At 47.4% G+C, this 22,617-nt stretch overlaps 2 protein-coding genes across 3 annotated transcripts in view; one reads left to right on the forward strand and one right to left on the reverse strand.

Moving 5' to 3' along the window:
* Window positions 1-302: 302 nt before the first annotated feature.
* TGM4 (transglutaminase 4) lies at window positions 303-13,280 on the forward strand. The gene is made up of 14 exons (XM_088521221.1): window positions 303-318; window positions 3,553-3,747; window positions 3,915-4,021; window positions 4,383-4,512; window positions 4,960-5,078; window positions 6,550-6,657; window positions 7,137-7,311; window positions 7,906-8,044; window positions 8,337-8,440; window positions 9,169-9,420; window positions 10,081-10,437; window positions 11,604-11,773; window positions 12,416-12,552; window positions 13,058-13,280. The coding sequence occupies exons 1-14, from the start codon at window positions 303-305 to the stop codon at window positions 13,197-13,199; spliced, it is 2,151 nt and encodes a 716-aa protein (XP_088377347.1). The 3' UTR covers window positions 13,200-13,280.
* A 4,302-nt stretch (window positions 13,281-17,582) lies between these two features.
* Window positions 17,583-22,617, reverse strand: part of ZDHHC3 (zDHHC palmitoyltransferase 3) — a 35,922-nt gene continuing 30,887 nt past the window's right edge. For both annotated transcript variants that reach the window (XM_088521074.1, XM_088521073.1), the window contains exon 7: window positions 17,583-17,931. In XM_088521074.1, the coding sequence (XP_088377200.1) occupies window positions 17,692-17,931 (240 nt within the window). In that variant the 3' untranslated portion in view covers window positions 17,583-17,691. The remainder of the gene's footprint in view (window positions 17,932-22,617) is intronic.

Here is a 22,617-nt window from a genome sequence, read left to right on the forward strand (position 1 = left end):
TCGTCCACCAGCCATTACCCCGTTGTGCAAAGTCACCTTTCACATGAGTTGGGATTTAAGTTTTGCTATTCTTCAGGGTCTGACTATGTGCAGAGGGAGTTGGAGTCTTTTTTTTTTTTTTTTTTTTTTTTTTGATGGGAACTTCCTTTTGCTAAACACCACCCTTGGCATTGGACCTGCTGACACCTCATAGCTGGAGACAGATAAAAGGGGCAGCTGCCTTCCTTCTTCAGGCTGAGCAGCAAGTGGCAGAAGGAACCACTCGCATTGCAGACGCTTTGGGTCAAACACCAGCAAGCAACATGAACCAACAACCCGGTGAGTTTTTAATGATCAATGTGACTTAAAGACAATGCGTGTTAGATCTGCAGCTTGGCAGCGAGGATTGGTGCTCCAGCAGGCGTTTCAGGCTTTCCCATGGCACGGATGGGACCTTGAAGAAAAGTGTTTCTGTGTAACTGGAGAATAGCACATGCTGGGGATGGGCTTGCTCTAGATGTGCATGTTGTGGTTTTGTTGGACTGGTAAATCTGAAAAATACAGCCTGATTTTCATCGTTTTTCATGCCGGGGAATCCATAGCTTTCTCAGTGATATAACAGAAAGAGAAATGCAGCTTTTAGAAAAGTTGCTCTGTGTCAGGCTGAGAGGAATTTCTTTCTTTCAGGCTACTTAACCATGCAGGTTATTGTTTTTTAGTGATAGCTGATACCACTTGACAAATGCTTCAGAACAAATGAGAATGTTATTTCTTTGGCCCGTGGCCTTCTTCCCTCTGCTATTGCCAGAAGCTTTTGCAATTACCTGGAGAGGTGCTTCAGTCACCCGCCGATGCAGCCTCTGAGCCGCGATGGCTGGCGGTGCCCGTGGGGCCAGTCTGACCGCAGGCACCCGAACACCCTGGTGTGGCACAGCCGCTCTGCTCCGTGTTACTGCTTTTTAGTCCCCTACACACACTCAGAGCACTTGGTGCTGCAGTTAAGGGAGTGACGGACTGGATGTGACTCCAAGCTTCTGGAGCTGCTGTCAACCCTGGCTCCAACCTCTGGATCCATGGGCAGGATACAGAACAGCAGAGCTCATCTTGGAGGAATTGGCAAAATCCTTCCCCACGCAAAGCCCTCCAGCCCCCATGTTTGGGCTGGGTGCTTGCTGTGCCCATGGGGCTCTGGATGCCTCCCCAGAAAGGCAGCGAAATGTGGGGCCAGTGGGGAAGTGTAGGGAAAAGCTGCAGAGAGGATAACTCATGGAAATGGGGTGTCCATTGAAATGTGTCCACAATATCAGCTATGCCCCAAAGTATCACTGAAAAAATTTAAGGGGGGTCAAACTGAGTCCAGCCCCTAAGTTAGAAATGCAGGGTACCTTGGTCCACCTGCCTTTGGTCACAGCGTGGGATGCAGTGGGAGGCTGCATCTCATTTCCATGGCTCTTCATCTTCAGGGCCGTCTTCCAGTAGCTTTGCAGCCCAGCCCCAAAGTCAGAGAGCACATGAGGTTTTTCCGAGGAATCGATGAAGCTCCACTTCTATAAGGACATCCATTAATTCGAAGAAAAGCATGCTTCCCCTTCCTCTTTCTTCAGCCAGTTAAGCAACTCCAGTTGAAAATGTTGACATATCCACACGCTGTTGTGCAAATGGTCAGCTGCAGGTTGGCATCTGGCTCAGGTCATTTCAGCCCTGATGAAGGCAAGCCAACAAAAAACACTCAAAAACTGAATGAAAAAGGCTGCCTAACTAGGTGTATATTTATCAGACTTCTGATAACTGTTACGCAATTAATATAAATTTGTTTTCAAGAGTTACTGGCGCATTTCAGCTTCTTCAACTCTAGCACTGCCTCTTGTTCATGTTCAGATACCGTGCAAATCTGCAGAGACATTTTAGGAACTAATCCCTCTCCCATTAACCATTATACTTCAGCCATGGCTTTTTCTAAGGCACCTTAAGCCCTTTCTAATTTCCTGACTCTCCCATACCTTTGTCTGAATCAGTTGTGAGCCAAGAGGTCTTGCTACTCCCTGCTGTTTGCAGAGCACTTATCCCTTAGGGTTAATTGGCAGATGAGGATGAGTATAGACATGACACAGCTTAGACACCTCCATAGAGAGAGGGAGCTCACCAGCTTCTGGCATGTGCTACCTTTCGTGGTCGCCTCGGGGCACCCTGTGCTAGGGTGATGCACCCGGTGAGGAGCCTTGACAGGTCCCAAAACTGTGTCGAGTTCAAATGGCAGAAGCAGTGCTGCCCCCAAGTTTATCCTGCCCTCTGCTCTGCAGGCAGAGCTGCCTCCTTCCCAAACCTTCCTTTGTTTCTTGCTTTTTATGGGAAAGCCAAATTCTTGTTGAAAAAAATGAACAAAACTTTTGCAATAGTTCACAAGCACAGACTCCCATAGAGGGCTGATTAACTACTGCTGTGATATTATCGGATGAATGTCTGAGAGGAAGTATGTCGAATCAGCTCCTTCTCAGTCCCTTGGCTTCCCTGAGGCTTTTGGGACCCAGCAGTTCAGGGGACCTGAATTTCAGCTGTTCAATTCCATCTTGACTGCATGCATCACATTTGGAAAGGAGCAATTAAAGCTACCGTTAATTACTACTTGATAATTATTAGAGATGTGCTCAGTGCTAGCACAAGACCAGCCGTTGGCCAGAGGGAAATACAGGGAAATAAAATCCCAACAACAAGGACTAATTTCTAGGCCTGTATCATTCACAACTGCTGCTAAGATCAGAAGAGGTTACCGTCCACACATGGGCAGAAAACCAGGATTAGGGAGACATTCACGTCAGGGCTAAACCTGCAAAACTGCACTGAGGTGGTCAGTGGAGTAATATCTTTTGTGGGCACTTAACTACTCTATACTGTGTGTGTCTACATACACATGTGTAGTATATGTGTAGCCTTTTCTGCATGTACGCACATGTGCACACCCATACACGTTGCATACTGTCAAAGAAAGCAAGAGGAGAAAAGTGCATTTTCACAGGGAAGAAGTCCGAGATGGTTCCTGCGGGTGTCCACTTCACAGGTTCAAGAAAAACACTTGTGTTTTTATGTCAAGATGAATTTCACCTTGCGGTAGAGCAGCTCCTCCATGTCACAGGAGAGTGTTTTGGAGCTGCTACCTCTTTCGCATGGGCCCAGCACCATTTGGATACAAGGGTGACATAAAGCCCCAAGCCCTCTGGGTGCAGGACCCATGCACCCAGGCATTACTCTAACCATCTGCCAATATTTCAGATTAACAAACACAGAGGAATTTAAAATATCTGCTTGCTCTGTCTCTGTAGAGTTTAGGTGTTGATCATTTTCATTGCCATCAGCTTTCTCAAAGGCCATGGTATGGAGGATCATTTCTGGCCAGCGTGGCCTCCTGGATTGCAGTGTCAGGTGCTCAGTGCTCAGGACAGGAGGTCCTGCTGGTTGTTACACCACCTTGATGTAGTTCCCACAGACATTTCTGTTATCCACAAAGCTCCATTACAAAGATTAAAATTGTCCTTACTGCAGTTTCTCACTGAACCTTTTTCTTTGTCTCCCTCTCAGTCGACAGCTCTTTAGAGCCCCAGCTGATGGTCACTGGGGTTGACTTCCTCAAAGGCAAGAACACACGCCTGCATCACACCAATGCGTACGAAAACCAAAGCCTGGTGGCGAGACGCGGGCAGGGCATCGAGATGAAGCTGTTGTTCAACAAGGAGCTGAGTGCCAGCGACAAGCTGAAGCTGCAGCTCAGCATCGGTGAGGAAGTGGGTCACTCGGGCACTGGGCAAAGCAGGCAAGCCCCCATGTGATTCGGTTGTGCATGGTGGCACAAGGTAGCACCTTGCTGTCCGTCTACTCGCTCTGGCCATTAGACGCTGTGGCGCTGCCAGCTCATGTGGCTCACTTTTTTTTTTTGCTCCCAGGGGATAAGCCAATGAAGAACCAGGGGACCCTGATCTCCCTGAACCTGAGGTCTGGGAAGAGCTGCAACGGCTGGCGTGCCACCATTATCACGTCCTCCAACAAAGAGGTAGAGCCTATGGATGGACGTGCTGCTTCCATGTGGGTCAACAGTGGGGGGAAACAGTGTTGCCTCTGCTGGCACCCCGTGAGGAGCCTTGATGGGTCTGCTGGGAATTGCAGAACAAATTCTCATGTTTCCATCCTGGTTTCCTGCTAGCTTTCCATGATGAGCAGTGTCATGTTTGGTTCACTGCTCTGCCACCCCATACACAAGAGCTGCCCCATCCTTGACCCTTTCCCCTCTTCATGCAGCCCAGACGGCCATGGTTACTAGCATCAGTGCTTGTGCTGGCCTCACACAGGCTTGCTTGTGCTGTGACTGTTGCTATCGTGAAGGATCTGCCACCCTCTCCTCGTCTTCTCCCTAGTGCCTGGTGACTGTGACCAGTCCACCCAATGCCATCATTGGAAAATACAGCCTGAAGGTGGTGACGGGGTCGAACAGCTATAAGCCTGAAAATGATGCTGTCTACCTTTTGTTCAACCCCTGGTGTAAAGGTAAGGAGAGAGATCTGGTGATTGCAGATTATACTGTCACCAGAGACTGTGCTGAGGAGAACTTTTCCTCATATTGTTCTTCTCTTTGCTTGGTACAACTCTTTTTCTCCCTAATACACCTCAAGTGCATCATCATGGAGCTAGCTGTAAAATGGCAATAGCAACAAGCTCCAATTCTCTCTGTAGTCCACATAGTCCACTATGTATAAACCTTTATTCAAAATGAAGCATTTTCCTACTATAAAACATTACTGTAGAAACAAAAAGAGTAGTAGTCTTCTAGTTGATTCTTCCACCAGAGGAAGAGAAGTATGAGTGTTGATATGGCCATCAGCTGATGTAAATGTTACCAGCCACCAATTTCCACAGTTTTACTTGCCAAGCAAAGCTTCCTAGAGCATATGTGTGACAACCAGGTAAGTATCTTGTGGGTTTTTTTTGTTCCAGAGGATACTGTGTTCATGGCTGGCGATGCTGAAAGGAACGAGTACGTGCTCAACGACATGGGATACATCTACGTTGGATCAGCAGACCACATCCGCGGTAGACCTTGGAATTTTGGACAGGTAAAACTCGGCTACCTGTTCTACATTATTAATGTTATTCTCTGAGGCATCTAAGTGAATCACACTGATGAATGGCTTAAGTGGGAAGCCCAAAGCATTTGATGCTACCAGTTTTGCTGGGAAGATTCACCTGCTTGGAGTAATCCCTGTACTTAAGTGTTTCCCCTAGCCATGGCTCAAGAGTAGAGTTTAATGAAACATTTGTAACTATATCATGAGACCCTCTTGAAGGATATGGAAATTGGGAAGAGATCATTTGTGGCTAAAAGAGTTTTTTAAGGAATCCTTTCTTCTCTAATGCTACCAATTGTTGATTGCAGCAAAGCAATTGCTGCTGACGAACTACAAAGCTTTTGAGAGTGTTAACAATCAGAAAGTCTGATCCTCTACCTGTTGCATCCTTATCAGAAAAAAAAAAAGAGGAAAAGGCACTATTAGAGGTTGATATTCCCTAGTTACTTTCACTAACAGGTTGGTGCATTGACAGGTGCATGACATAACCTGTTCTCCCTTACCAAAAGGTCTCTCCTTTAGGATCCCTCCAGAGTCACTTCAACAGAGTGGAATGGGAAACTCACTTGGACTAGAGATAAGAGGTGGATGCTGGAGCAGATCATATGGCACCCACAGAAATCAGAGAGAAGCACAAACAGAGCAGCTGGCACTTTATCTAGACAGACTCAGAAAATGCTGGGGGGAGATAGAGATTGGCTTTTCAGCTTTCTTTTTTGGTTTTGATTTGTTTGGTTAGTTTGTCCATACTTTCAAGATAAAGTGAAGTCCAGCAAAGGTCCTCATGCTAACACCTTTCTAAACCCCAAACACCTCTTCCACAATGTGACAAAAAGGCATTGTACATTGGACTGCTCCTGTCCTAATATTTATTCTGCTATTAAGTAATGAGAGTTTGCACCGATAACGATATTCTCTCAAGCTTCGTGACCTAGGATGTTCAGCATCTCTATGAATGGGGCCTAAGGGAACTTTATCAGCAATTGTTAATGAGGAATCTTGTGCAGCCTTTATGTACCTTTTCTTTTTTTTTTTTTTTTCTTCCCTCAGGGTGTATTTTGTATGTGTGTCAATAGATTGGATAGCTTTGGGTCTCTCAAATTTTCATCAGTCCTGTGAGTAATCTGTGAGACTTCAGTGAGATGATGTAGGTAACTTAGCTGACACCTGACCCAACACTCTTTATCTCTGTATGTTACCTGTGTTTGCAGGCACATGACAAAGTGAGTCTTACATAGTTTCCCTCCAACATGGTCTGTCACCTAAGCCCTTGCTACAAGAAAACAGCCTTGGAGACAGTCCCAATGGCTGGAGAACTGGGTTCATTCAGCATCATAAAGCAAGTTTAGAAGTCAGGAGTAGTCAGTTTCACCAAGCACCTGAAGAGATGACGTAGAGATGGAACAAAGTCTATTTTACAGCAGTATGTAAGAATGTCTTCATTTTCTCTCCAAAACAGTTTGAGGACTTAGTCTTGGAATCCTGCATGTATCTACTGGACCAAAGCAAACTCAAGCCAAACGCTAGAAGGGATCCTGTGCTTGTGTCCAGAGCCATGTCTGCTTTGGTATGGCTCCCTTGTGGAAGGGCTTTGCCACTCCAGCTTTTCCTCTTCCTCCTTATTTGTTCTTCTCTCCCTGGGGCTTTGATCACCATTTTGGAATGAATTTTCAATAGATTCCTTTGGAAAACTGCAAGGGAAGAGCCAGAGGAAATTTTGGGCAGAGAGAAGGGATGAACAAAATAAAGCATCTCCCAAGCTCACAACACTGGGGGCTGCCCTCCTCCTGGCAGTTTGGAAATAAGGCAGTTGTTCTCTGCATCCTTTCTGGGGCCCTGGGGTTTAGGATGCAAAATGCAGCCTGTGCCACCGCTGCCCTGAGCCACTAGGCTCTCTCCCACCCTGAATCTCAGGGCAGCCTCAACGGGGAGTCGCAGGGCAGGAGGGCACATGGGGAAGAACAGGCTGGGAAGGGACCTTGAGGTTTAAGCCACATTCAGCCTAACCCTGAATTTGTCTCCTCTGTGTGTGTCCATGTGCCACAGGTCAATGCCAACGATGACAGAGGCGTCTTGATGGGGAACTGGTCAGGGATGTACGCCGGCGGGACCTCCCCTCTTGTGTGGGTCGGGAGTGTTGCAATTTTGCAGCAATACTACAAAACGAAGCAGTCCGTGCTTTATGGTCAGTGCTGGGTCTTCTCAGGAGTCCTCACTACAGGTAAACAGTGAACAACCTCCCTTGCAGTTATCCCAATTCCTGGGCAATTAAACCTAATTCCTGCACCCTTCCTGAGTGCCCTGGGGTGGCAGGGAAACTTCTGCATGCCCTTTGGGCATGAAGTTTTGATTATGGGCCTGGAGGATCTTTCATATGAGGAGAGGCTGAGAGATGTAGGGCTGTTCAGCCTGGAGGAAAGAAGGCTCAGGGGGATTTTATCCATGTCTGTGTGTATCTATCTGATGTGGGGGAAATAAAGATGATGGAGCCAGTCTTTCCTCAGCGATGCCCAGTGACAGGACAAGAGGCAACGAGTGTAAACCAAAACCTCAGACAGGTCCATATGATTGTTAAAAAAAAAAAAAAAAAAAAAAAAAAACCCTTTTTGTACTGTAGGGTAACAGAGCACTGGACCAGGTTGCCCACAGAGGCTGTGGAGATAGTCCTGCATATCCTAGATATCCTGGGAGCTACTCCAAAGCCCTGGGCAACCTGCTCAAGGTGACTCTGCTTGAGCGCAGAGGTTGGACGATCTGCAGAGGTGCCCCCAGCCTTGGCAGCTCTGTGAACCCATGTTTTGTCTGTTTCTCACAGTCATGCGCTGCTTGGGGATCCCATCCCGGAGCGTGAGTAACTTCGATTCGGCACACGACACAGAGGAAAACCTGAGAGTGGACATTTACTTGAATGAAAATAGAGAGCCACTGAGCAATCTGACATCGGACTCCATCTGGTAATTGCCAAAGGGGGCTAACACTTGCCAGCCTCCCTGCATCATATCATGTACATGATGTGTCCCAGCGCAAGCATGCTCTCCTTTGAGCGTTTCCCTATTGCTTGGGGCTTGCTGCCTGAAAGAGACAGAAGTCCTGGGGTTACCTGTAATCAAATCCCCACTAACCCATCCCTCTAGGAGGATAAAGCAGACGCGTATATGTTGGAGGTGCATTTCATGCTGCTGTGAGCCAATAATTGTTGTTTTGTTGTTTGTTTGTTCCTTTTCATGCTACCCTAAATGCACCCAGGAACTTCCATGTGTGGAATGATGTGTGGATGAAGCGTCCGGACTTGCCAGCTGGGTTTGACGGCTGGCAGGCCATCGATTCGACCCCTCAGGAGCAAAGTCAAGGTAGGAGATGCCTAGCAAGGCTCTTCTGTGACTCCTGGGGCAGGGAGCAATTTCATATGGAAATCAGGGTCCCTGATCAACAAAGTCCAGAGCTACCCCGTGCCTCGCTAAGCACTTGGGCATGAGGTGCAAGGAAAAGTGCAGCAGCACCATTAATCACTGCAGAGACTTTTGTCCAGTGCTCTAGACAACTCTATGGAGATGCCTGCAGCTTTCCTGCCTAATCACAATTTCTATAAAGCTTTCCCATGAAGGGCATGAGCCTGATCATTTCTATATGTAAGGAAGTTCTGCCAAAATTGACCACTACCCTCCCCGCAGAGATGGGGGGAGTCTAGAGGCAGGAAGGGGAACACAACTCTCAGTAGGCCAGATACTGCCAAGAGGTGCACCCAGGTGCCCAGGTTCAGTGGACTCCATCACACAGTTGTGACTTTCAAACCCTAAGATGATTATGAAGAGACAGAAAAGCAAATAAAGGCTCTCAGGAGACCTTTGCAGGATGCATCTTTGATGAAAACACAGTTGGTTCTGGGAAAAAAAAAAAAAAAAAAAGCTATTGTAGAAATTAGTTTTTCTGGAGTTCGTAACTGCATTGGAGGAGTGCTAACAGTCATCTACCACGGCAACAAGGTCCCACTTCTGGGGAGAGGGATTGGTAGGTGGAATAGTAGTTAGAGACTCTGCTTATCCTTGGAAAAGTGAATGATACTCAAGGTGCTTCCTAGGTGTTTACCAGTGCGGTCCGTCTCCGCTGAAGGCTGTCCTGGAAGGGCACGTGTATGTGAACTACGACAGCAAGTTTGTGTATGCGGAAGTGAATGCTGACAAAGTCTACTGGAAGGTGAATGTGGTGAATGGCCGGAATAAACACACCAAACTCGCTGTGGTTACCAACGCCGCCGGCAAGAACATCAGCACCAAAGCCGTGGGGCAGAACAAGCGTGAAGACATCACCATGCAGTACAAGTACCCTGAAGGTGACTGCCCCCTCCTATAAAGCAGTGACACAGAGGAGGGCTGTCTACATAGGTCATCCCGTAGCGTTATTCCCAGGAGGAGAGCGCAGGGGCAGCTGCAATGGCAAATGCCATTGTGCAGCCTGGGGGAGGCAGCTCTGCTCCTGGAGACCTCGGTGCCTGCAGTGACACCTACGGGCTGCTGTCCTGGGAGAGGTGTGAGCAAACCTGCAGGCAGTGAAAGAAATGGGCCGAGCAACAAGCCAAGAGTGGTCCAGCTCGCTGTTGTTTCAATTCTTTCCCTTTAGTCTTTCCAATCCTCAGATCACATTAGGAAAAAATAATCCTCTCTCCTCAGCTCTCCCTGCCTCAGACCCAGACATGATGGGCTGGAGAATCGGACCCTTCTCTGTGAGGAATGGGACATTCACAGGCTAGAAAGCTTAAGAGTGCCATGCTCTAAAAGTGTCTCCTCCAGGCAATTCCTCCAGACCTTCATCAGTCCAAAAAGCCACAGTTAGATCCGGTGGTAGTGTAAAGCTTCCTGAGTCTCCTGAGTCAGGAGGCAATTGGGGTGCCAAGATCCTCTCTGCACAGCAGCAGAAGGATAAATAAAATGAAGGTGACTCTGGGCGAGGACACTAAGATACAGCTGATTACCCAGGTTTTTTCTTCATCCAGGCTCACTAAAGGAAAGACTGTCTATGCAGACAGCTACCTCCTTCCTCTCAGGAAGCGGATCTGGGACACGCTATGCTTCAGCCATCGTTCCCAGGGCTAGGATGCGAGACGATGTGGGCCCTAGCCCTAGGGACCACGATGAGGAGCCCCCCAAGCCTGAGCTCGAGCTTGAGATAACCAGCAAAAGTCCTTTGTATCCTGGCAAGCCTATTGACCTGGACATCATAGTGAAGACCTTTGCTCCCAAGAGCCAGACCATCCATATTGCTGCCTCCTGCCAGCTGCAGTCCTATACAGGAAAAATTAAGGCCAATATTGGATGCATCAAGGAGACCATCAAGCTTGAAAGCAAATCTGGTAAGCACAGAGATCTCAGCTATATTCTGTAGATTATTCATTGTGACAGTTTGTGATTTTCCTAAAGGTGTAATGGCTCTGCTATAGGTCTGACCATGGCTCTGTATAGCAGAAAGACAAGAAATTGCCTGTGTGTTACTTACCTCTCTTGTGACGAGCACCTTTGAGAGCCTTAGTCATTGACTGGGATCCCCGTACTGTGGCAGGGATCAAAGCATTGGAACAGCCCCTGCCTCTGCTGCAATTTCAAAGAAATACATCTAGAAATACCTAGAAATACCTCTCTCTGAGTGGGCAGGCGTTAGCACTGTGCGGGTGAGGTGTGCCTGTGTGTCTTGCTTGCAGGTATCGCGCACAACACAGCCCTAGGAGCGTTGCATGAGTGTGATCGGTCAGATCCCTCTGACAGGGTTTAGACAGGCTGAAAATGTCAGCCTCTTCTTTCTTGGTCTTGCTGCTGTAATGTTGATGAGCTGGTTGCAGTTTTGATGACTCCTCTGTTATTTTTGCAAAATTAAATCCTTTGTCCAGAAAAAAAATCCAGCCTCTGAGCTGCTGTTGCAGCTGATGCTGAGAGCTGTTTCCTCTGAGCTACATTGGTTGCATTTCTGATCCCCAGCACTGCGACTGAAGTTCACTAAACAAGAGAATAGCAAGCGGTGGATAATGAGCAGCACTCACTCCTTCCGAGAATGAGTCACTTACGCAAAAAAAAAAAAAAAAAATCCATGCTGCTGGTGGTTTCTGAGTGTTTTCACACATGTGGCTGCCAAACTGCAGCAGGATAAGTTATGACCCGTTGGAGATTTGAAGCAAGGCGCAAGCAGTGAGTTGTAGAGCAGCACTCCCTGCCTCCACGCAGGGCCTTCCCCAGGGGGAGCGCGCTCGGCTGCGTGCACCCACGTGCTGAATGTGCACACGGATGTTCCTCAGCCATCTCAGGGGCAGCTGGGGACATGCTGAGCTGTGCTGCAGAGATGCTGCACACAAGGCAGAGCTGGTGTTTGGTGGGGAGATAGCACAGTCTCTACTGGCTCTTTGTGTGGTGGTGGCCCCTCATCACACGTCCCACCAGCACTGCAGACGTTTGCGGTCAGATCTGGCTTTGCCACCCTGTTCTTTGGTGGATGATAGAGCCACATTGTCACTTTTTTTTCCCCCTGCAGAAGGGAAGGTCCCTCTGAAAATAGCGGCTGACAAATACACGGGGATGCTGGCCTCAGTGGGAGATGAAGATGTCATCAAAGTCACTGTCATCGCCGAGATCGAGGGAACGGATAAAAAATTCGCCAAGGATATGTCGCTGACCTTCCAGTACCCCCCCATCACTGTCGAGGTGAGGCAGCATCCTCCAAGTCAAGGGTGGAAAGTCCTGTTATCTTTAATGCCAAGGTTTCCTACAAAGGTTCCAAAAGCAGAGTGCACACCCAGCTCAAAGCTTGCCAGAGCAGCCACATTATGTAGCACGAACGGCAGGGTTTTGAGGGACCACATCCTGGATGTGGGGCTCTCCCAGGCAAACAACCTGGTGTGTTCTGAGTTGGGGTTTTATTTGACCTATGTTAGGCTTAGAAGGGATCATAAAATAAAGACTTTGTTGTGTGTGGAATGGGCTGGAAGAGCAGGATGGGAGAGGACAGTTTATACAGGGCCTGTCTTTGGCTTCAGACCACATTGCAAAAGGGAAAAAAAAGAGGTTGAGAAACCAGAATAGAGCAATAGAAACAGCAAGAGGGGCAGAGCACGGTGTGCAGGCAGAGAAGGGCCAGATGCTCACAGATGTGCTGGTGGTGGCACGTGTCTGTGTGCGATTATGCAGGGACCATGGGAAGGGACTCCCAGGGTCACCCAGACCAGTCTCCTCCATCTGAGTGCCCCAAACCTGGGTTCAGAGCAAAACAGCAGCAGGTCCAGCACTGATGGCCTCCATCAGCAGTCCGAGCCCGGCGTTCATGCCCTTTCCCCCTTCACTTGTCAGATGCCAGAGACGGCGAAAGTGGACGAGGAGTTCTCCTGCGCCTTCGTCTTCAAGAACACGCTGAGCGTGGCCCTGCAAGACTGCAAGCTGTGTGTGGAGGGCCTGGGCATGTTTAAGCTGACCACGTTTGATCAAGGGTAAGGCAAAGTTTTGAGTAATCCCAGGCCCATTATTAAATCAGTACGTACCTTGTGAGCTTGGCAGAGCTGTACTTTTCTAATTCCTCCTAAAGGAGCAGAGAGGGGACCAGGAGGAAAATGTCCCTTTGAATGTAGTATTTGGGCTTGTGGCCCACTCGGACACAGGTCACACCTTTGGTGCGCTCAGAAAATGTGAGGGTTTTCCCAGCACTGTTCCCACAGCCAACATGAACGTGACTGCTCCTTTCAGACCAAAATTCAGTGTTTCAGCAGCATGGGGCAGGAGTGGGAGCTCTGTCCTCAGAGAGTGCTGGGACCATCAGCCAGACCCAGCGGGGCTGACAGGACTGGGGAGACATCAGCACCAAACAGATCTGATGCCTATTTCTCCAAGTGAAATGATTAGAAAGCATTGAAATGATTAAGTGAAATGATTAAAATAATTAAGTGAAATGATTAGAAACTCATGCTGAGGCTCTGATTTTTCTTTTCTTCTCTTTAGGGACATTGAGCCTGGTAAGATCATTAAGTCCAGAATAATCTGCACTCCAAAGAGAGCAGGAGAGAAGAAAATAGTAGCCACGCTGGCCTCAATCCAGGTCAAGGGGATATCTGTGGAGAAAACCATCACCATCACCGAGTAGGATCAGTGCCTTGGAGGGCTGTAGATGGTGACTTGCTAGATGCATAACACAGCTGTATGCCAATGACATGTTCTGCCTTCTTGATTGCTGGATAGTAGTTACCAAAAGGAAAAAAAAATCCTATCAAGCAAAAGGAATTAAAGTGACTTAAATGGCAGCTGCTTTGATTGCAGTTAACGATGATTTAATAAAGGTTGTTAAAATCAGCGGCGTGATCCCGTTGCATGGCATCCTCATCCCCCGGGGCTGGGCAGGGGGACGGCCACACACCAGGGTTGCTTGTCCTTGTGGGGCGGTCCCAGCTGTGCGCAGGTTTGGCTGGTGACACTTGGGTGGCATTTCAGGGCTGGCAGTGCCGTGGTGCTGCCGGGAGCGGGAGGTCACCCCGGGGCCTGGCCAGGCTGTGCTGCGACTGTGGCTGAGCCCTTTTATATCTTTAAACAGCAAAATGAGCAAAGCTGGAATGGTTTTCCAAAACACCAACTTTTTTACATCTTCCTTCTCACCCCATTTTTTGGGGAGAGCCCTTGGGGGTGTTTAGAAGAGGTAACATCTTCAACACCATTACCAAAGCTTTCCTGGAAAATTGAAAAATATACATCATTTCTATCTCCTCCCTACCCCCTTGATGGCTGCAAGATGACATGCATGAACCCAGCTAGTGCATTTCTGGAGTACTTCCAGGAAGAGCTACACAGGGCACCAGCACCAGGGGAGAGCAAATTCCTCCAGAGAGATAGGGCAAGCTTTAGTATGAACAAAATCCCTTTAATGCCTTGATTGGCACCAATTACTTGAAAGTAATGTCATGGAAGTTTATAGAGAAGAAAAAAAGTCACCAGAAGCACAGTGCTGTGCTTCTGTTCCCGGGTTACATGAGCCAACGGGTGGCCTGGAGCAAGAGGTGACTTTCTCCCCTTATGCCGTGAATTATTTGGGGACGTTCCTGCCAATGTGGTCCCGAACAACTTGGATTTCTGCAGTTCCTGTCCCTCTCAGTTAGTCACAAGTCTGCAAAGCATCAACTTAGCATCCAACAAAATGATTCAGGAGGTCCTGCCTCACGAGCACCAAGGGTTGGCTCAACACAGGCAGGGTGGAGGGAACCACTGCAGGAATTACTTTCCTTTGGCATCTCCATTTTTTCCAGGCCTCCACCATAAATTTATTAAAAAGAATCACTGAGCTACATGGGAGGAGACTGTGTCACATCCTGGAGTGCCAGTTAGGATAGCCAAAAGCACACAAAAAGAAGCAAACAAAAACCACAAAGCAGTTTGATGTTGGCTATGCACTGCTTTCACCCAGCTCAGGTTGCCCACATCCACCATCCCATGCAAGTCCAGCATGGGTGTTTCCAACAGAGAAACGGGGGGCACCTATCCCTCACGCAATGTCATCTCTCCTTTCAAACATCACCTGCCATCGCAAGGCTGGTCCATCCACAAAGTGTCTCACCCCATTGCCCAGTTCCCAGCGAGGAGAAGGGGCCAGACAAGGTCCTCCCACAGCCCTCCTGCGTCCGGCTCTTGCTCTGCTTATCCTCCCATGGCACAGCAACCCCCGGAGCATGGACACCCTCCCTCCATGCCGCGCGGGCCCATGGGCCGTACGGATAGCGACTGCCCAGAGCGGAGATGGAGCACACGGTTCTTGGGGGTGGAAGGATTAATTTTTTTAATAAGTACAGTTGCAACTGAAGGCATAAAATGAGTTACAAGTAGCAAAATATATATATATATATTTGTAAGAGATGTAAATTCTTTTCTTGCATAGAAAGGCTGCTTTAGAAGACACCGGATATAAAGCACAGGAGTACTTTGCACATCTCCACCTTCAACAACTCATACCGAAGCAGCAAGTTGATCTCAAGCATGTTTCAAGTGGATCACATGTCTGGAAAGCTTCGCAATTCCTTCATGGGAAGCACAACACAGTGGGGCAGAGCGTTACCCCAAGGTATCCCACACTCACAGCACACCATGGTCACCCGTCCCTTACAAGCCAGACGTGACACGAGCCTATCACCAGGCCCTGGCCTCTTTGGGAACCCACAGCTCTGTGGACAACATGAAAATTCATAGCAGCAATCAAGTAATCTGGTCCGAAGACTAAGGCACCATTTAACAAGGGGCAACAAGCACATGGACGGAAGGAGAGAAAAGTGGTGAGTTTGGTTTCGGCTTTGCAAGTCATGTTTGGTCTCAAGCTACCAGCCAGTAATTATGAAAAGAGGTTTATGCTCAACCTAGGGATAAAACAAGTTTTTTGCATCTCAGGAAGACTGCTGCAGTTTTGGACTTTTCACCACGCTACACTGAGACGAGTGGAGCAGGAGAGAGCCTGTTGCTACCCCACTGCGGGTGAGGAGGAGAGGACAACCGAGGGACACCCCAGAGCAGTTTGCCAGGCCTGAGAAGTCCCTGAGCTGGGGTGGCCCAGCTGGGCGAGGGGGACACCAGCACAGGGGGCTGCCCTTGGGTCCCGCAGCTCTGTGCACGGTACGGGGACGTGGTCCTCGTCTGTCTCCTGTTGTGACTGTAATTTCTCCAAGGAGTGGAGAACCCATTTCTTCACAGAAATGAAAATCACAACCTACAGGTTCAGATGAGGAAAAAAGAGAGAGAGAGAGAGAGAGATCCTTTTGCTCTGAAGACGTTGACTTGCTTCCTGACAGAAGCTTTTTGAAACAGGTTTCTGGCCAACCCCAGATAAATCTTTTCCCTCTCTTGTCACTGCAAAGAAAGATAATGAGAGGCTGTTTTCCAATTTGGGGCATTTTTTCCTGCTCTTGGGCCGTCAGTCAGGTTAGAAAACTAGAGAGTGCTCTAGGGGAAAGAGACTGGGGAAGACGGGGGAAGACTCGTACCGGATCCTGTAACCCCTTTTGCCTGCATAATGGAGGCAGAGAACTTAGCTGGCTGTGGAGGCTGAACCACAAACCAGAACGAGGAAACATCAGCTAAAAGGGGAGTTTTAGCTTTCTAGGACTGCACGAAGTCCCTCAGCGGCTGCTCTTGTCCTGCTACGGAGCAAATGCATCCGAGCCCTCATGTCCCAGTGACACAAGAGGACTCCTCAGCTCCCGCCACGTACAGAGTGGTTTTTTCTTTAACTAAAACCTCTGTACAAATACGCAGTTCCTGCAGACTTTTTTTGCCTGTTTTTCATTTAAAAAGCAGGACATTTTCTAGCCAAGTCACTGGACTCAGTTTATCAACAGCCCCCAGTCCCTTGACTGGAAAAGGATTGCAGTGCCAGAGGACAAGCCCCGTCCCTCAGTGAGCTATGTGAATGTCACACCACTAATACATATTAAAATGCTGTTTTGGAAAATATATATATACAAATTCCATTTGGTATTGCTTCAATAATAACAACAATAATAATAATAAAAAAGCTAAAGCTAGATCTTTCCCTGTTCCACCCCTTCTTCCCTTAAATCGTTTATTTTATTTCCCATAGGAAACAATCAACTTTGTCCTGTTTCCAGGTTGGGGCTGGACAAAATCAAACACAGCCTGTGGTGGCAACCAGTAATATGTGATTTCTTAGATCCTGCAAATTTTCCTGAAAAGTAAGTTAAGGTGGAAGACAATATGAAAATGGAAGGAAGGAAAAGGGAGGAAGGAAGGGAGGACTAAGTCAAAACTACAGCAACATCTGGAACATGCAGAGCCTCGGCAGCGTTTTGAAGGCAGCAGGTAGTGTCATCTTTTTACACAGTGATTACCACGATCTGCAGCAATCCCCATCTTCCCTGGGCAATGCACGAGCTCTCTGTCACATTTAATCCTCATAAACAAGGAGCTACTCCGAAGAGTTATGGCACTGGTAAAGGCAATCACTGCTCATCATGAGTTGCTTGCAAAATGAGCCTAAGGAAAACCTGAATCATGTCAAGTACTACTAAGATAAGCAAAAAAAAAAAGGTCCCACGCAGCCCCAGGTGCATGGGTTAAGCTATCCGCAGGGATATTTCGGAGCCTAAACAAGGGAATCGCACCTAGGCTCAGCTCATTCTCACTTCTGCTCACGTCTGAACTCGCCCAGTTCTCGTAACCCACGGACAGCATCCATAAGAAGAGCTAAGAAAAGGCCTTTTTTTCAAAAACCCATAAGAACTGGGCTAATCTGGCCATCTCTTTCAGTCCTCCAAAAGGTTACAGGAACAAAAGAGAAATAGGGCCTCTGCGATTGCACATTTCTGGCAGCTGCAACCAACCTATCAACAATTATGGACTTTCCTTAAAGGCCACAACAGAAAAGCTTGATAAAGCAACTGAAAAGGAGCTTATGAATCACGTCATCCATAAAGCTTTCACTGGAGATTTGCATTGCTTCTGCTAGTGTTGTACCCAGCTTCTGGATAAATATTCGTGATTTTTTTTTCCCTCACCAAAAGTCAATTTTAAAATCCCCTAAATCTTCACCACAAAGTTATTAAAAAAAAACCTGAAAGCGTCTCTTGAAGTCTTGGAAGATGCCTTGCTTATTCACGTAACACTTGGACTGCGACGTCTTGAGCTAGAAATTGCTCAATTTCTTCTTGGGTCATAATCGCGGACGCAGGGGCTGCTGCTGCTTCAGGTGAGGGCGGGTTTTTACAGTCCAGGTTCGAAAAAGGACTGAACCAACCCAAGGAGAAAGCACCACCGAAGGCCACCTTCATTCCTTCCCAGCCGCTGATCCTTTCCCAAGTCGGCTTCTGATTTTTAAGACGCTCAATACCCTGCAAGAAGAGAAGAGTTTGGGGTTGTTTCACACTTAAAGCAGGTGTTTGTGCAGCATGGACTGAAGCTGAAAACTCAAACCAGGACTCAACATTTTCTCTTGGCCTTGGTCAGTCAATATTCTGATGCATTCTCTTTCTAAGAGCATCCCCTTACTAAAACATTTTCACTTTACTTCAAATATCAGGTCCCTTGAGTTTTGGCAGTGACTTTTCCTGGTAGTCTCTTCCACATAGAAATATGGCACTAAGAACATTTTTAAGGTTACTGGTACCTGAAATAGACAGTTTTTTTACATGCATCTTTGACATCACATAGGAGAGGAGCCAGATCTAGGGCTGAGCATTATACATTCACAGTAATGCAAATGATAAAGTAGAAACTGTTCCTAACAAAGCAGGGACATTGGATCAAAGTTTTGAGACACTTGAGAAAAGGAAAAACAAGCACGTTCCATTAAAATCATTTAAAACAGCAGTTTTATAACAGCAGGATGAAAAATTACACTTCTTGTTATGTTTTAAATCTGCAGATTTTCTCTAATTACCCACAAGTAATTTGCAAACTTTGCAGGGAAAAATGAATACATGTAGTGTAGGGTGCATTAGCAGGGAAGGTAGGGGTTAAATAGCTAATGTAGAATAAGCTGAGTCTTAGAGCACAAGGACCCATGATAACTGGCAGAGTCCGGATGTCTTGCTCATGGCAGGGGCAGAACCCTTGATAGATGGCAGGGTCAGGATGCCCTGCTCATGGCAAGGTCTGGACCCTTGATAGGTGGCGGGGTTAGGGTGCCCTGCCCTCAATCAGGATGATAGGGGGGCTGCTTATCCAGATGTTTTAATTCAGCAAAATAGATAACATTAACAAGAATGCAAAACAGGAAAACGGGAGGGGGAACACTCTTGGGTAAGAACGGTATAAAAGAGGGACGCTCGAAGTGGTCGAGGTCCGTGGTGTGACCCCTGCGTGGGAAAGCCCGGACCCCAGCTAGCTGGTAATACTTATTATCTTTCTTCTATTAATAAAAGACAATATATCTATGGTGGTTGTCTCTCTCTCCCTGTCAATTCGGATACCGGACCTAACATTTGGGGGCTCGTCCGGGATCCGAATGCAGGGGAGGAGAAAGAGATAGAGAAAGATAATAAGTCAAGGGAGGCCTCAGGGGGTGAGAGTGAGCCGACAGAAATCCAGGTGGACGCACCGAAGGATAGTCGGCTGGAGTCTGAGGGAGACGTCCCTCAGACTCCCACGAGAAGGAAGGGTGGTTGGTTAGGTTGTTTGGGAACACCGTATCTCCTTAACGAAAGGAGACCGGTGTGGGAAGGGAGAATTCTGTTAATAATCGCCCTTACTGGTTTACTGGCAGTTGTATTAACTTTGGTTTTAAGCGACGAGCTTGATACAATGGGACAAGGGAAATCCACCCCTTTGTCATTTATGTTAAATCATTTTGGATATGTTAAACGTCGGGCACATAATTTGTCTGTAGAAGTGTATAAAAACCGATGGGAGGCATTTTGTAAAAGTGAGTGGCCAAGTTTTGATGTAGGCTGGCCGAGAGAGGGAAGTTTTGATTTAGAATTAATAAGGAGAGTAAAAGAGGTAATAATGAGACCTGGGTCAGAAGGACACCCAGATCAATTTCCATATATAATCACATGGGAGGATTTGGTTCTGTATCCACCCCCATGGCTGAAACCTCTTTTGGGGGAGGATAGAAAAGACGGAAAAGTTGATATTTACGTAGTGAGAAAGGAAGGGAAAAAAGCAGTACTACCAGATTCGACCTTATATCCAGAAATATTAGACGAAGAAAGTAGGCATAACCCCCTCCCTTACGTACCTCTGCCCGAGGCACAAAGGGAGGCGAGTAGTAGTGATCAAAGAAGGGAGAGAAGGGAAGATAGGGGTCCCGCATATAGGACACGATCTCATCAAAGAGAAGATGAAGAAGGAATATCAAGTACCACCCATGCCTTCCCAGTTAGAACGATTGGAACAACTGGGCCACAGGGACAGCGTACGTATCAATACTGGCCATTCTCTTCTAGCGATTTGTATAATTGGAAAAGTCAAAACCCCTCCTTTTCCGAGAAACCGGGGGCGTTAATTGATTTATTAGAATCCATCTTGTTTACGCACAACCCTACCTGGGATGACTGTCAGCAGCTTTTAAAAGTGCTGTTTACGACCGAAGAGCGTGAAAGGATCCTGACCGAGGCGCGAAAGTTGGTGCCGGGAGAGGACGGGAGACCCACCGGGCAGCAGAACCTTATCGATGAAGGATTCCCATTGGTAAGACCACCGTGGGATTTTGAACAACCTGAAGGTAGGGAGCGTCTCCGAACATACCGACAAACGCTGATGGCTGGGTTGCGGGCGGCGGCGCGTAAACCTACTAACTTAGCAAAAGTAAATGCTGTTAGGCAGGAAGCCGAGGAAAGCCCTGCCGCTTTCTTAGAGAGAATATTAGAGGCGTTTAGACAATTCACTCCTTTAGATCCTATGAAGGAGGAGAATCGGGCAGCTGTCATCTTGGCATTTGTAAATCAAGCTGCCCCGGATATAAGAAGGAAATTACAAAAGATTGAGAGGTTGGGGGAGCAAACATTACAGGATCTTTTAAAGGTAGCAGAGAAAGTGTACAACAACAGGGAGACTCCAGAAGAAAAACAGGAGAGAATAAGAAGGGAGGATTGGAAACACCAGAGGGAAATGGCTAGAAGATTTTTTGAAGCAGGAGAAAAATCAGAGAGGCAAAGAAGGGGACCGCCACCCCCCAGAGGAACAGGGGTACGGTTAGGAAAGGATCAATGTGCAATTTGCAAAAAGAAAGGACACTGGAAAAATGAGTGTCCAGAAAAAGGAGAAAGGAGGCCACCTAGAGTACTGGTGGCAAAAGAAGATAGTGACTGAAGGGGCCGGGACTCGGAACCCTTCCCCGAGTCTTGGGTAGAATTAGAAATGGAAGGGAAACGTGTAAAATTTCTGGTAGACACAGGGGCTGAATACTCAGTAATAAATAAAGCAGCGGGGAAACTATCGACAAGGAAAGCTCGAGTACGAGGGGTAAATGGGAGTAAGGTATATCGGTGGACATCAGAAAGGAAGGTAGATGTAGCTAATAGACAAATCACGCATTCATTTTTGTATATACCGGAGAGTCCGGTACCCTTAATGGGCCGGGATCTCCTAACTAAATTGGGGGTAAGGATATATTTCGAGGACGATGGGGTAAAGATCAATGACCGGGAAGGACAACCGATACAGGTCCTGACTGTTAGATTAGAGGACGAATATAGACTGTATGAAGAGAGGAAGGAAGAAATTGGACCAGAAACTCAAAAATGGATGAGGGAACTCCCAGAAGTATGGGCAGATAATTCGGGGGTAGGAGAGGTTAAAGGGAAAACTCCTCTGGTCGTGGAATTAAAACCAGGAGCTCACCCGATTAGGGTTAAACAGTACCCAATGACCCCTGAAGCTCGACAAGGGATAGCAAAGCACATTAAAAGGTTACTGGAAGCTGGCATTCTGCGTAAATGCAAATCTCCTTGGAATACTCCTCTACTGCCAGTAAAGAAGCCCGGAGGAGATTTCAGGCCAGTTCAAGATCTGAGAGAAGTTAATAAAAAGAGTGGAGGATGTGCATCCTACAGTCCCGAATCCATACACTCTGTTAAGTACGATGCCACCAGATATGGGATGGTATACAGTTTTAGACTTAAAGGATGCCTTCTTTACCATCCCCCTGACAAAACAGAGCCAGGAAATGTTTGCTTTTGAATGGGAAGATCCCGAGAGTGGATATAAGGGTCAGTTAACTTGGACCCGATTACCACAAGGGTTCAAAAATTCACCGACTTTGTTTAATGAAATACTGCAGGAAGATTTGAGTGAATTCAGGAGACAGAATCCTAGTGTGAAATTGCTTCAGTATGTGGATGATCTGCTGCTAGCAGCAAGAACGAAAGAGGAGTGCGAGGAAGGTACGAGGAAGTTGTTGCAAGAATTGAATAAACTAGGCTACCGAGTAAGTGCTAAGAAAGCTCAGCTATGTAGTCCTGAAGTAACATATCTGGGATATAAGATACGAGATGGTAGGAGATGGCTAACTGATGCCATGAAAGAGACTGTTCTTCGGATTCAGGAGCCCAGATCTCCAAGGGAGGTTCGAGAATTCTTGGGGACAGTAGGATACTGCCGTTTGTGGATACCTGGATTTGCAGAGAAAGCGAAACCTCTGTATGAGGCGAGTCGAGAGAAACCAGACTGGCAGTGGACAGAAGCTATGAGAAAATCTTTTGAGGAACTGAGATTAGCCCTGCTAGAGGCCCCTGCACTTGCACTCCCGGACCCAGCCAAGGATTTCCATTTATATGTGAGCGAAAGAGCGGGAATTGCTAAGGGAGTGCTAACTCAAAAACAAGGACCTTGGAAAAGGATAGTGGCGTACTTATCAAAGAAATTAGACCCAGTCGCCGCAGGGTGGCCCTCGTGCCTTAAAATCATTGCAGCCGTGGCAATGATGGTTAAGGACGCAGACAAACTCACGTTTGGGCAAAAACTGTATGTAACAGCTCCCCATTACGTAGAGGCATTACTCAAACAACCGCCTGAAAGATGGATAACAAATGCTAGGCTGACTCATTACCAAGCCTTACTTTTAAACCCAGAAA

The sequence above is a fragment of the Tinamus guttatus genome, unplaced genomic scaffold (genome assembly GCF_059628265.1).
Source record: "Tinamus guttatus ecotype Peru unplaced genomic scaffold, ASM5962826v1 Tinamus_guttatus_pri_ptg000115l, whole genome shotgun sequence".
In the NCBI taxonomy this organism is placed as follows: domain Eukaryota; kingdom Metazoa; phylum Chordata; class Aves; order Tinamiformes; family Tinamidae; genus Tinamus; species Tinamus guttatus.

What these genes read in the sequence shown, in the direction of transcription:
- TGM4 (XM_088521221.1), top strand. An exon ending in CCAGAGCCATGTCTGCTTTG is followed by an intron (nt 6,658 to 7,136) that starts GTATGGCTCCCT and finishes CATGTGCCACAG; the next exon opens with GTCAATGCCAACGATGACAG. An exon ending in CTGACCACGTTTGATCAAGG is followed by an intron (nt 12,553 to 13,057) that starts GTAAGGCAAAGT and finishes TCTTCTCTTTAG; the next exon opens with GGACATTGAGCCTGGTAAGA.